Genomic DNA, 14669 nt, shown 5'->3' with positions numbered 1-14669 from the left:
TATATCCTTTATTCCAACTACATAGTACTTCGTGCTTCATCACAATTTGCAGATCTAAATCTCCCATCTCATTTCCTGTATAGCAGGAAATTAATTTTAATAGCTTCGTACGATCTGAAATTTTGATCCTCATAAACCTTACAAACGCGAATCGCTATCTACTTATTTGTTCAGCGCAAAATATGATTTTACTGTATTTATAAAGTGTAAAAGAAATCAGTAAACAGATTGATAACCATTAAGGGCCATCTATCCTCTCTCAGCAAAACTTGTAGGGTCTTCAATAGGACATTAGTCCCAAGCAAACGAAGCCGAAAGCATTTATTTAGGTCCTAGATTCTACTAAATAGCATATCCTAAGCAAACCAAGGCACGCGCTCTCGTCGACTCGTTAATTCAAAAACAAATACCTCCTCCGAATCTTCCTTTCGTATGTTTGACGGTAAAAATGGTATACGCTTAAACGAAAGTTACAAAACATGCGCCTGACAGTGTTTCTAACCTTTTTTTTCAGCGATAAAAATTGCAGATGACAAACTTTGTTTCTGAATTGTACTATTTTGATTTAGACAAAATGTGACGGTAATAGGTATATTCACCTTAGATAAAATGAAAACTCGTCTCGGCAATTATTTCATTTCCTTCGGTATTCTCGCTCGCCCCGCAGAATCGATTAACTGGTTCAATTTGTACTCAAGCAGCTAATCTCTTGTGCGCTATCCGCCGCTTCGTGTTCGAAGGAGCGAAATTGAGTTGAGAGTCGCAGGAGCCAGCTGAATGCTCGTGGTAGGGAATAGAAGTACATACATAGTAAGGGCCCTGAAAGGGAGCCCAATGGAAGGCCGGCACGGGAAGAAGGAGAAACGTAAGAAAGAACGGAACGCATCTAAATGCGGGACTGTTCGACGTCGCTCTTAGAAGGGTACGGGTGAGGACGGGGGAGAAGGAGATAGTGTTGGAACCAGGCTGGTGTCTCAATCAGCCAAGCAGGTTGGGGCACCTTGGACCCCTGTGGGTGGAGGATAGAACTAGTAATGGCAATGAAACGTGTTCGTGATAAAAACAAATTATACTTTAAGTTTAAGTTTAAATTAATGTTCTTGCATGTAAACATCTATAACTATTATGAAATTTAGGTAATCCGTAACAGTTACGTTGAGTACAAGGCCTTTATAATTATTTCAAGAATCTGTACTTACGTTATAACAATTTCCAGGTTCTGCTTAAGTCTGTCAGTAGCCCTCTCGGTCCCGGGCCAGTGGCTGGTAGTAGGGGGAGAAGAACGGCGCGCGCAGTTTCTCGACGCAGCGGGGCAGGCCGTCACAACTCAATCTAGTGTCTCGGTGACCGTGCGCTCACGAGTAAGTTTTTCTTTTCTTCTCTTCTCTTGCAGTGTGTTATAATTCCTGACACGAAATCGCAGTTTTCATCGGTGTTAATCTTGCACCTGGAATCCTTAAGCTTCACATCTTTCGGCTGTTTAGAACAATGTGATTGTTCGTAAGGTTCGTACTAGATTTCTCTTGCTATAAGTATAACGAACGATATTATTTATGAATCGCGGAAAAGTTTATAAATGCGACATTTCAGTAGTTGTTTAGGCGAATACGTGTTGACAATGTACGTTCTATTTAATGAACAGGAATAAAATGTGTAATACTGATAATGTACATAAATACAGCGCGTTAAATTTTCAATTTCCTTCTAAAACAAATATCAAAAGAAAAGTATTAATATTGTGATCTATCGATCGAGTACAAATAATTTCTTTCAAAGTGTATACGTATATGTTGTTCCGTGTTATTTATTAAAAAATAGTTTCGAAGTAACGTTCAATGTTTATGATGTTGTATGTATTTTGTTAAAACAACTTGTTACGCTTAAAGAAAATGAAAGCGTTATTGAGATGAATTGAATTGAATTGATGGTATAGTTTTAATTGTGTATAATCAGTTGATTTGTATCTCTTGTCTCTTACTTATGTCAATTATGTGTATCACACAGCGTCCGTTGCATTAAAGAACAATTTACATTATTTAATAAAATTATTATGAAATTTACATTTTTTTTTTAGATAATAATTTACAATCGAATGTAAAAGTTTTATTCGTTATTCATGATTGTCCAATTCTAACTTCAATGTACTAATATTCGAATATTACTCGATACTTTATACCCTGACTATTTGTATTCTTTAATCGGTGTTTATTTTACGACGTTGAGTCGTAATACCGATTAATACCGACTGAACAATTCCAAATGATAATTAGTTTCTTCGTTAATACTAGTCTACAAAACTCGTTAGTCTTGCAGGTTTCAAAGTAAACAATTACAAAATTATACATATTCGACTAAAACAAATGAAACAGTAGTACACATAAAAGAACATAGATCGAAAAGATCGATTAATAAACATATTATGGTCTTATCGATATTAGCCAGTTTGAAACACAGACCAATATTTAGAATAATTTTTTATGACCTGACAATTGAGAACAGGAACTATTTACACTATTTAAGTTGATGCAAGAACTTCAACTTAAACCGATATAGATCCGAAATTTAGGTTCTTTATAACATTTATTCAGAATAAAAGTTCTTCGTATTTGTTTTAAGAACCTAACTCTATATTATAATAGTTTTAAGCCCTGGTTTCAGTGGTCCCTCGTGTTTGTTCGGAATATGGTTTAAACTCGGGAGAAAAGTGAAGTTGATGATCACTGACGGTCTATAGGGCTGGCCATCTGTCCCTCGTTGCCACGTCTGCGACGTCTTGGTGGTCCATTTTGGGGCTGATGCGCAACAGCATCGGCACTAGCGCTGGCAATGAAGCGCTCTCAGGTAGAATCTGCCCCTCCTCCCCTCCTTTCTCTCATTATATCGTATGCGCACTGGCGCACGTGCTCTCGTTCCCCCCTCCCTCCCCTTCTCTTCCTTGCTTTTTTACTGGTATCAGTAGAAAGAAGTAGAGAGTAGAGAGTAGACTGGGACGAACGGTGAGCCGCTGTGTTGTTCTCATAGAAATTCTAACGACGGACAGTGGCCCAAACGGCAATTCCAGCTAATCAAAATTAATATTCACGGGAAGTAACGATGAAACGTTCGAATTTCAACTTTGAAATGGCTTGAAGTTTTCAAGACTATGATTATATTAAAGTACAAATTTGTGATAAACAACATGTTACAGGAATAAATTTATTTTTCCACAAACTTCATTTCTATTTTATTTAGTTCTCCTTCTACTCCAATCTACTGTATTACTGACTTCGGCTAATAATACAGCGCAAGTTGTATAAATATTAAAAAATATTGAACTTGGCGCAGCGTAAAGCTCAACGGCGAAATAAGATAACGTTGCAATACGATCGCTTCAACATTCGAATCTCTTTCTCTTTTACTCGCGAACCTAAGAAATGACGGTTATAGAACTTACATGGAAGCCGATGCAAGAACTACATATAACTTAAACTATTACTTATAGTTCGACTTTTAAGTTCTTTAAACAGTAATTCGGAATAAAAGTTCTGAATAACTGTTTCAAGAACATAAATCTATATGACAGTTTCGAGCCTTAATACAAACAGACAATGCCTTTGAGATTTAAAAAATAGCGTTGACACAAATTTTTTAAGAACACGTATGCCCCCTAAGTACGAATGTAAAATCCTTTTATTAACTCGAATGACAGACAGAAGACCGATTTATTTTAAGAATATCATGGAATGTCCCTCATGCCACGCATCTGTTACATGAATCCGCAAGCACTTCGCAGCCCAACACAATACTCAAATTATAATTTACGTATACAACGATCGACCATGTTAATAAAATGAAACCTCGATTGAAATGCTCGACGAATTATTGAGAGACCAAGGCTGTACACATTGATCCGTTAAAATAGTAATTATACGTGCAACGAAAAGAATATAAGAAGAAAATTAAATCGTGTTTCTTTCGCTGTAGAATAAAAATTCCCAGTGGAATTTTAATGATAGCGGGCATAATTTAATTCTGGAACATTTTAATATGTACAAAAATTTACATTAACATTATTATTTTGGTGATGTTTTAGAAGGATGTCGCGCTGGTTGGATCGATCGACCATAGGCCTAATGGGTATGGTGTTGATTAGTACAATAATGTTGAATACTGTTAAAAGTTCGATAATGAGGTGCGAGGAAGCAAAACTTAAATGCGCTTACAGAACAGGCTGTGGCACTGCTCTGCAACATTATTTTACGGGCTGCGCACCCGCTCTCCAAAGCAACGATTGTTCTGAGACTTGCCAACATGCCCTCATTGCTCTCACCAGCACCGACGAGGGCAAAGAACTTATGACAGTACATATAAATTTATTCATTTTATCACGTTTGCTTTTACTCAAAAATATACGTTACTTTTAAAACTAATACCAATGTAAATATTATTCCTCGACTAAGTAATGCCTTGTATTTTTTAAACTAGAGCCAAATAATTGTTTTCTCTGTTATTTCCTATTTCAATATACAAAACTAAATGGAGATAAAGTGTAATCGCGAAGAATACAAATTATAGTTTAAAATTTGTCGATCAACGTTATTTTTAAGATCTGTAAATTACAGTTTTCCGGAGGATAATAAAAATTTATTGTTATTTAGTGTGAATGCGAGGATAAATTATGTTTGCAATCGAAACAGAGAGTAGAAATTTGTAGATCATCCGTGACAATGGCAATGAACAGGACAAGGGTGTCGTGCAGAATAGCAACTTGGATATGCAATGCAGATGCCCTTTGTCAAACTGCTCTTAAATACTATAATAAGTACTGCAAAAGTATGTTTCAAGGACGAAAGTGTACTAGGCGGTAAATAACTTTCTTTTTTCTTTAAATAGAAATAAATTATTTTTCGCGGAATATTTTAACGTGAAATGAACAACACGGAAATAAAGCCGAATATACACATATGTTACTTAAGAGTGGGAATACAGATTGCTTACATTTAACGTAACATTTTAGATGTAGAAATTCGATAAGTATTCTAACACGGCAAGAAAAAGCTGCCAAATTGAACACGTGTCAGTGTGATGGTTTTGAAGATTACGACTGTAAGGGGATTCACAGAAACATGAATCTCCTTTGTTTTGGGAAAATACATCATGGTTACCGCGATGTCAACATCAAGGATGACAGGCGAAACGAATTTCGGAGGCCGAACATAACTCTTAGAGGAGATGCTGTTCAAACATTAGTTGACAGAAGACTAATATTAATTTCTCTAGCAATTTATCATATATTTAAAGCGAAACAAGGTGAGAGTACCAGATTACAATACTATTTTCAATGAAATTACTTTTACGAAACGACTTCTTTTTCAGACTGACAAACAGAAGAGATACACAAAACTTTCCAAAAGACAGCAGTATTCCATGACCAAAGATTTTTATCAATCACTTTAATATCAATATTTGAACAATTTTATACTGGTAATAATGGATTACTTTTTCTTTCTACAAATTCTTTAGCAGCTTTATTAAATACTTAAAAGGCTGCATCTTATACTAAATTTGTTACGTATTTTTCTTTTTTTATTAAAATTGTAAAAATGAACAAAAAAAAACCAGAGAAAGGAATCTTGTACAGTGAAAATATTGTATACATATTGATTGTATTATAGTAAAAATAGCTGAATAATTGGTTGCAGATATTTAGTTATAGATGAATTTTATTTATGAAGGTATAATCATGTAAATATCGATATAGCAAAAGATATTGTAAATGTTTTTCTTTTTTATTTTTCTCAGATTTATATCCTCGAAAATTCTATTCTTCTTGTAGAAAAGTATTTTCTTAAAAGGATAAAGTAATAAATAATAGTTTTTTTTTGCATGTGTTGTCGTGTCTTGTTTTCGATATAAAATTATGTTCGGGAGAATAAGAAGTTTCGAGGCTTATAGTAGCGTTGTATAGTAGATCTTTGAAGATGACTGATTGTTACTATAACTTTGTTAATATAAAAATTTATCACAGTTTCGTGTATAAGACAACTCCTAGTATTTGTATCCTAATTGAATAGAGTTACCGAAAAATTAAATAAGATTCTATTATATAAAGTGTATTATAATTATTAAAATTTTACTAACAGGCAAAAGCCGTAAACTGTACTCTAAGTATTTTATTCATATTGCATTTAGATGTTTGGTACACAAAACACCTTAAAAATAAATTTAAAAAAATTAATAATTTAAAGAATATATTTACATGAAATTGTTGAGATTTACTTTTTTTTCTATAAAAAGAAGTACGTTTAAAAAATTTTTTCATATTGAATGTATTTTAAAACTTGCGGTATTAAATTTGTCCCGCGTATGTAACATAAAGTACAAGAAAGTTTAACATTTCTTCGTGAATTGCTTTATTAATTAAATATATCCAAAAAATGAATAACCTAAGGAAATCCGTCGTCGTCTTCTTCTGCCATTTCCTTAGCGAGTTCCAAATCCTGTTGCTCCCTTTCTCTGCGTTCCTCCGCTGATTCGAGATCCTTTCCATATGATTTCGGAGGATATCTCATTGCTTTTACGCTCTGATTATGTAAATCTAAGCAAAAAGTAATTCTCTGATGGAACGCGAGCAACGGTTCTTTAGTACAATAAATATCTGTTGTTTCTTTGCTACGCATGTATCCATTCTCTGGTTCTAAGGTAGCCTCGATTACGCCGTCTCTAATAGCTTTAGCAACAATGAATTCTGCATCGACGCTAGAATCTAAGCCTAGTTTCTTCGCAATATCCGCGGGAGAAATCCTGGAATAGGATAGTCCGATTGACCTAATCGCAGTTTTAATAACATTGTGTCTCAGCCTGAGAATCAAAGTGAATGTATGGTCTGCTCTAAACTGTGGACCAAAATTTTCTAAAACTTCTCCAAACCGTTGGAGATTTCCTAAACGCACTGCTTGCGTTAATTGGAAATATGGAGCTAAAGCACGACGCAAAGCTGCTTGTCGAAAGATTTGGCGTTCAGGGATGTCTCCAAGAAGAAGTTCTACCGCTACGGCTAGTTTCTGAACTGTTTGGCGGAAACCTACCGCAGTGCTTTGCGGAGCTTTTCTGAGAGCCTACGGAAAAGACAGTGTTTGTAAAAAAATATTTTATAACTGTAATAACGAATGAAATATATAATGATTGTAATTTACCTGTACTAAATACTTATGCGCGGCTGAGTATTCTAATCTGGCTGCTTTAATACGTCCTAGATAATACAAAAATCTGGCACATTCATTGTTACTAGCAGATTCTGGGAAGGTTGACTTAAGTACAAGCTTGTCTGCTTGATCATACAAATTATAATGTAAATAGTTTCTCAATAAGCAATTGATCAATACAGCTTGCCCTTCGAAATCATTCCTCAGAGTTGCTGTCCTCAATCTCAAATGCAATAATCCACGAATTTTATCTAATCTTCCAACTAGTTCATACGCTCTCGAATAATAAAAATAACATTTTGCCGCGATCAAATCAATTGTACGTCTATTCTGTGCAATAATCTTTTGTAACAATGCCTCGGAACATTGAACAGCTTCGTTGTGCCTTCCATTATCAATTAAATGCACGAGAACTAACAAGTGAATGTATGCATCAATTTCTGGTAATGGACTCATGGCAGAAGCGCGAAGTTTTTGAGTTTCTTCAGGTTCTGTAGTTTCTTCTAACCATGATAACAATGTATCGCGTTCGGTGCATGGTTTTGGATAAAAGCTTAGGATTACACCGCGTAGGACATTGGAATTTAACCTGCGACGTGTGTTGGGCAAAGTACGTAATGCTCTTAAAATAAAACGGGGTTCTTTGCTTTGAACAGCTTTTTCTATCTGTCGTGCATGCTCACGAATATCGTGAATCGTTTGAAGTTCCGTATCTTTTTTATCGCTGACATCTCCATCGCCATTTTGAGTTTCTGTAGAAATTATTTCAACGTCCATAGCTTCAGGATTTTTGGCTGTAGGCACACCCATTCTGTTTGTTCTAAAGAAATGAAATTTCAATATGAATTTTAACTCTATATTGTACGAATGAAATGAAATATCGAATGTAGTATATATTTTATTTTTGTAGAAATTATATATCCATGATATTCTTCTTTAATCTTTAATTAAATAATTTTGTAAGTTACTGAATACTGATTGTAAATATTGTAAAAATGAACACTCGTTTAATAACCAATCTCATCGTCCATCCATAAACATCTCATAATCAATTCAGTATTCGTAACTCTAAAGAAGAACTTAATACTTTACAATATACAATATAAAATTCTTAATATTTAAAAATAATAGCAGTAGAAAATAATTTCAATAATTAATATTTACCTGTGTTTTAAACTCTTTTTCACAAAACAAAATGTTCACTGAGTAACTACAATTTTACGTTTTCATCCAACCAATTCACAGTTGTGTATACGCAGTAAGACAATTAGCAGAAAAGATTGATATATTCCTAGTAACTAGGGTATTCTGTTTTTCATTTTATAAAAATGAATTGTTTTATTACAGAAATATAACAACAATGTTTTAATATTTTATTAAAATGCTTATCTATAAAATATAAAATCTATCATCGATATACAATGATATGTAACTACGTGTACTCATAATCAATGTTACCAGACCAGGCACAGGTGCACTAGGAACTCATTCCACTTTTGCACACTATGCCAGATCACATTTTTATTTTTTATTAACATAAACATAAGAAATGTTTCACACATTTCTAACTCCACTAAATAAAAGTATGCCTCGAAATCATGAGAGCATCTTTTATGAATAAATTAAATTGATGAGTAATATGTTCTTAATCGACACTGTTGATCTTTTGAGGACAGAAACTTATGATCTACAAAATTTGCTTAGTTACAGAGAGTTCACCGTAATGCCTCAAAATCATAGTACTTTTTATAAATAAATTAAATTGATAAGTAATATGTTTTTAATCGACACTGTTGATCTTTTGAAGGCAGAAACTTATGATCCACAAAATTTGCATAGTTAAAGATAGTTCACTGTCTGAAGTTAAAGTTTGATTTATCAAAAATGTGAGATATCTCACAATATATTGATATTTTTAACATACTTTTTTTTATAAAAAAAAACACGATTCGAATTATGGCTGTCGTTTATTCAGATCAATATTATTTAGACGAGTCTACTTTCTTTTATGCATCAGCATTGAAAATGATATCAGTTAAGTGTTTTGTTTGAGTGAAAGACAGTCTTATGAATCCTATTGTAATGTTTTTGAAAATTATCGAATAGTTTTTCGAAACGCAATAAGGAGCATGATGTAGAATGAGGTATATATATATGTATACACACATATATATTTCTCTTAATTAAAGCCTTTATCAATCGCAAGAAAAGAAAATAAATTACAATATATGCAAATACAATAATAAAATGTTACATAATTTGTAACCAATATTGATAAAAAGAATAACCTAAAGAGGAAAGAATACATATTGAAGTAACTGTTTAAGTAGAACGTTAGTTTTAATTGGTAGAAATTATACAGAATACATTTAAGAAATAAATTAATTTGTCAAAATTAACCACTATAACAATGCTTATGCACATCACGTATTCGTGAAAAAATCCGACTTAATAACCCTAAATGAGAACAAGTAGAGTACTCAGTAGTGTCCAAGTCTTGATTTAAAGAAAAATTATGTGGATAATCAGTTAGTCAACCTACTTTGCTCAATCTTTGTTACTCTTTGTTAATTTAACAGTTATTTGCCCTTCCAGTGCTACAATACCAAAAATAACTATTGTAAATGCTACTAAGGCTCCTACTGCTAGTCTATTTTTTTTTCATGGTTCAGGTAAAATATCATTTTCATGTTTGTTGTTTCATGCAAGACAATAAAAATAAGTTGGAAATGATTCCATATTTTGGATCTAGGATCTTCTGGAAATGATGTAAAACATTGGGTTGATATTTTGAACAGAGAAGAATTAAAATTTCCACACATAAAGATTAATTATCCTTCTGCACCTGCACAACCTTATACACCCAACAATGGAATAGTAATGCAACAATATATGACTGACATTATTTACAAAAAGAAAATCAATAATAATGGATATAAAATAATTTTTATTTTAGCTTAGTAATGTGTGGTTTAACCGCAAGAGCATAAACATTAATGTTTCTGAAGAGATGGAATCTATAAATTCAATGTGTCAGAATGTATTACAACTGATTGATACAGAGGTTTCTAATGGAATTCCATATAATAGAATTGTTGTTGGTGGCTTTTCAATGGGAGGTGCATTATCATTTCATCTGGCATATAGGTTCAAACTGCCATTAGCTGGATGTTTTGCTATGTCTAGCTTTCTCAATAGACATTCATCAGTGTATGAGGTGGATATGATACAAATTGTCTTTTCTAATTTTCCCTTTTTCTTATTAATTACAATATGGTTCTGATTACAGGCTTTAAAAGTAAATTCAGGAGCAAAACCACCACTTCTACAATTTCATGGCACTGCTGATAAATTAGTCCCATTAAATTGGGGAGAAGAAACTTATTCTAATCTAAAAGAACACGGAGTTAATGGCCAATTTATACCATTAAATAATGCGGTTCATGAATTAACTAGTCCTGAAGTAGAATTTTTCAAAAGATGGGTGCTAGAGATATTACCAGAGACATAAATTTATACTAATTTTATCTTGTAAAAAGCAATGTGAAATTATACTTGTACACATTTACAACAGAAAATTATATATTTTAAAATACATATTAATATTTTTTTATGTATCAATAGGTATAAAACTCATGTATTTCATATATGTATAAAATGTAAGCCCAGTCCTAGTCCGTTTTGACCATTTGTTCTGCGTTTATTTCACATAAAAACTTCTCAAATCTGAGTAGCTAACTCGATTGTACGATTTAACTTTATCGCACGGTCGAATTCGTAATCAATCAATACGAAATGATGATAAGTCTTTTATCAACGTCAACGTTATGTCGAATGATAAATTTTTGAATCACCCGATAACGTACATAAAGAAGGGTGAAAGCGTCGCGATAAGGGGGTATTGTTTGCAATTGGAAAACTCAGTTTTCGCACACAGCGTTAACAAAGAGGTTTGCGAAGGTGTGTTCTTCTGTGTCACTATCTACTGTATTTAATAAACGAGTTTGAGATAATCAGTGCACTTACAAGACACAAAGTCGCCTGCAATCTTGGAACACGTTAGTTTCGTGGAAATGGTGAGTAGAAATATAAACAAATTAATCGTACGAGTTTAGATGGCAAGATAAAAAATAAATTTTTAAAAAGTTCTGTCAAAATGATATATGATTACGAGAAGATATCATTAAAAAAATGATTCTTTAATGACAAGTATAAAATACAATAATAATAATATAATTAAGATATATTTTGATTCATTGGTACTTCTTAAGACCTTCTTTATTCATTATTTTTATTACAGTCCTAGACAGATGATATTTTTACCTCTAGGATAACGCGCTACTACCGAGAGAACAAATCTGTCATTCCGTCGTTGAAGAATCCAATAAAATTGGTATCGCGCAACCTTGGAATAACAGAGATTCAAAGTGTGATTTTAGACGTTAGACGTTTGGAGTAAGTTCTTATCGTAGTGTGCTCGAATATTCTTCGTTCGACGTCGCACAGTTAGTTTCGTATTAGATATTATATATCGGCTAATATTAATCGTGATATCGTAAATCTTATTTGACTTACCTTTGCTTCTACCGCACCTTCTTGCAAAATTGTAACACGCAATGTCGAGGCTGTCGAGCACATCTGTAACAAACGAGAAGCGTATTAAACACTTCGCAGAAGTATTTCATCCGTATGAGTCAAACTTGTAAGGCCGATAACATATTTTACCTATACGCATATAATTGATAAAAATCGATTTTTAATAAAAGGCCACGACAAATTTCGGTTCAAATCAAACGCCATCGGTTCGCGGTACATTGCCAAGTCGCGAGAACTTCAAGAACAAGAACATCAAGACCAAGGTAATATGTAAACATTAGTCGATTGTTACGGAACGAAACTTGCGATGCAGCAAACTATTCTGATATTTATAATTATTATTTGAAATATTTGTTCGTCGAACAGGACCAAAAACGAAGACGAAATGTTTTATAAAAATATTAAGCTTTGTTCGTGGTGCTGTATGCATAATATAATATACGCTAAGTTATTCGATGTTTCAATAGTCAAGTTAAATCGCTAAAATTTTAACATCTCTAATACGCTATAAAAATTATACGTTTTCAGATGTTTAAAGCCTCAATTTTAATCGCTTTAATGGCATTTGCGACTGCAGGCGTTCAGGCTGATAGTAAGTATCGTATTATCACTGATAGTAGTGGAACTAAAACATTTAATCGGCACAGATAATCTTTGCAAGCAAGTAATCCCAAATCAATCCCTCTGATCACAATAGATATTCGGTTTATCTAATCAATAAGTACGGTAAACTTAGGGACACTTCAACTTGAGAGATGAACGGCGATTTAAAAAACTTACAAGATGCTTACAACAACATCGTCTCTGGTTGTAATTTTCCATATAAACTGATAATTAGTCCCATTGAACTGGAGTGCTACCAAGATTAGAACCGGCTTTGCAATATACAATAATTTATTTTCGTTATCCAGAAAAGATCGTCTGTTACTTCGGTAGCTGGTCGGTCTACCGTCCTGGACTGGGCAACTTCCAGGTCTCCGATATCGATCCGCGTTTATGTACACACATAATCTATACCTTCACCGGCATCACCACCAACGGTGATGTTAAAATTCTGGATCCATGGGCCGACTTGCCAGACGGTGGCGGTAAAAATGGTTATGGAAAGTTCACCGAGCTCCGTCACTTGAGTGCAGGCACCAAGGCGATGATCGCTATCGGTGGTTGGAACGAGGGATCCTCCAAGTACTCTCAGGTCGCCAGCGATTCTACTCTGCGTGGTAGATTCGTCCAGAATGTGGTGAAGTTCTTGAAAAAGTACGACTTCGATGGCTTCGACGTCGACTGGGAATATCCCAATCAACGCGGCGGTTATCCATCCGATAAGGAAAACTTCGTGGCTCTGTTGAGGGATCTTAGACGGGAGTTCGACAAGTACGGTTACATCCTCGGCGTGGCTGCGGCTGCTGCCGAAGGGTCTGCCTCCCAATCCTACATCATCCCAGAGATATCGAAATACGTTGATTTCATCAGTCTTATGGCGTACGACTTCAACGGTTCCTGGAACAAATCCGTGGGCATCAACGCTCCTCTGTACGCTTCCACCAAAGAATCTCCAGGCCTACGTAAACTCAACGTAGTACGTATAAGCGTCTCTTCAAATATGTTCATAATAATGTGTCGATTTTAATTGTATGAGGCTTCGTGACAAGTTTAGCTTCGGCATTGTACGGTAAAGGCTTGATGAAAAACATTTTTATTTCAGGATGCAGCGGTACGTTATTGGCTATCTGAAGGCGCACCAGCTGAGAAGCTCATGCTTGGTGTTCCCTCATATGGTAGATCTTTTACTCTAGCAAATGCTAATGATAATGGAATAGGTGCTCTAGCCACTGGTCCTGGAATTGCTGGCCCTTACACGAGGGAGCAGGGTTCGTTAGGGTACAACGAAATTTGCGTGAATTTACGCGGGGGTGGTTGGACCGTTGTCCGTGAGCCAGATCAACGCGTGCCTTACGCTTTCAAGGGCAATCAATGGGTTGGATACGATGATGTCACGTGAGTGTTTTACTTCATATCTTCAAGAAGAGGGAGCAACATAGAAACTTTTGCATTCTTGTTCATTTTCAGGTCTATTCTAGAGAAGGCCAAATATATAAACTCTATGGGTCTTGGCGGTGCTATGATGTGGAGCGTTGAAACCGACGATTTCCGTGGTACTTGTGGTTCGAAGTATCCACTTCTGACTGCTTTGAACAGTGTTTTGAGAGGCAATGCAGTAGTTCCCGATCCCAATCCTTCAGAACCAACAGGATCAACAGGATCGACAGGATCAACAGGATCAACTTCAGCATCTACAGAGCCAGCTCCACCATCAGATTCCGTCTGCGTACAAGAAGGATACGTTCGTAATCCGCAGGACTGCTCAACGTTCCATTATTGTCAGAAAGTGGACGATAAATATCTGGTTTCCACTTTCCATTGTCCCGCTGGACTTGTTTTCGATCCATCGATCATTGCTTGCAACTACAAAAACAAAGTTTCGGGCTGCTGAAATTTAATACATAATCTAAACTGTTTATAATTATTGCATATAGAACGTAAAAAGATTTGTAATTTTTAATACAAGGTCATGTACCTTGTCAACAAATCTTCGTAAATGTTTTCAAAATGTCTAACGCGTAACTATATATAGTTTGCACAAAATTAGTAGGTGCTTAAACGCTGCTTAAAATTACGTAAATTGTGACCTAATTAAAAGTACAAGTGTTCGTTGAGAGTTGTGAGACATAGAATTGGTATGGCTTGTGTAGTTGTTACCGGTTTAATACTAAATAAATATTTAATGTTACCACATATGTCCGTACAAATTATTCATTTAATTTGGTGATACATTCGAATGCAAATAAGTAAAGATAAGGAGAATATAAGTAAGACGAATGAACTATT

General features: G+C 34.5%; 4 protein-coding genes across 9 annotated transcripts; 3 read left to right on the top strand and 1 right to left on the bottom strand.

Annotated features, from left to right (window-relative positions):
* The first annotated feature begins 868 nt into the window (after nt 1-868).
* Nucleotides 869-5485, top strand: LOC143349840 (growth arrest-specific protein 1). Of its 6 annotated transcripts, XM_076781414.1 has the most exons (6): nt 869-1505; nt 2659-2841; nt 4073-4340; nt 4638-4843; nt 4997-5289; nt 5356-5485. In XM_076781414.1, exons 3-6 carry the CDS (start codon nt 4077-4079, stop codon nt 5358-5360), a joined length of 768 nt encoding a protein of 255 aa, XP_076637529.1. In that variant the 5' UTR covers nt 869-1505; nt 2659-2841; nt 4073-4076; the 3' UTR covers nt 5361-5485. The 6 variants fall into 6 exon arrangements, with proteins under 6 accessions (XP_076637529.1, XP_076637527.1, XP_076637528.1 ...); XM_076781412.1 differs by lacking the exon at nt 5356-5485 and having other exon boundaries at nt 869-1361; nt 4997-5324; XM_076781413.1 differs by lacking the exon at nt 5356-5485 and having other exon boundaries at nt 2735-2841; nt 4997-5324.
* On the bottom strand, nt 4925-8428 carry Rpn3 (regulatory particle non-ATPase 3). The gene is made up of 3 exons (XM_076781407.1): nt 8349-8428; nt 7176-8004; nt 4925-7097 (listed from the first exon to the last, which is right to left on the bottom strand). The coding sequence occupies exons 2-3, from the start codon at nt 7992-7994 to the stop codon at nt 6426-6428; spliced, it is 1491 nt and encodes a 496-aa protein (XP_076637522.1). The 5' UTR covers nt 7995-8004; nt 8349-8428; the 3' UTR covers nt 4925-6425.
* A 711-nt stretch (nt 8429-9139) lies between these two features.
* Nucleotides 9140-10781, top strand: LOC143349824 (lysophospholipase-like protein 1). Its single transcript, XM_076781390.1, has 5 exons — nt 9140-9328; nt 9780-9856; nt 9937-10061; nt 10141-10401; nt 10474-10781. Exons 1-5 carry the CDS (start codon nt 9324-9326, stop codon nt 10693-10695), a joined length of 690 nt encoding a protein of 229 aa, XP_076637505.1. The 5' UTR covers nt 9140-9323; the 3' UTR covers nt 10696-10781.
* Nucleotides 10782-12308: 1527 nt separating this feature from the next.
* On the top strand, nt 12309-14666 carry LOC143349839 (chitinase-3-like protein 1). Its single transcript, XM_076781408.1, has 4 exons — nt 12309-12372; nt 12692-13359; nt 13486-13778; nt 13851-14666. Exons 1-4 carry the CDS (start codon nt 12309-12311, stop codon nt 14272-14274), a joined length of 1449 nt encoding a protein of 482 aa, XP_076637523.1. The 3' UTR covers nt 14275-14666.
* The last annotated feature ends 3 nt before the right edge of the window (nt 14667-14669 follow it).

This window comes from Colletes latitarsis, chromosome 14 (assembly GCF_051014445.1).
Source record: "Colletes latitarsis isolate SP2378_abdomen chromosome 14, iyColLati1, whole genome shotgun sequence".
Classification (NCBI taxonomy): Eukaryota; Metazoa; Arthropoda; class Insecta; order Hymenoptera; family Colletidae; genus Colletes; species Colletes latitarsis.
The sequence above is the reverse complement of the archived record's forward strand: the minus strand, read 5'-3'. Positions and strand labels throughout refer to the sequence as shown.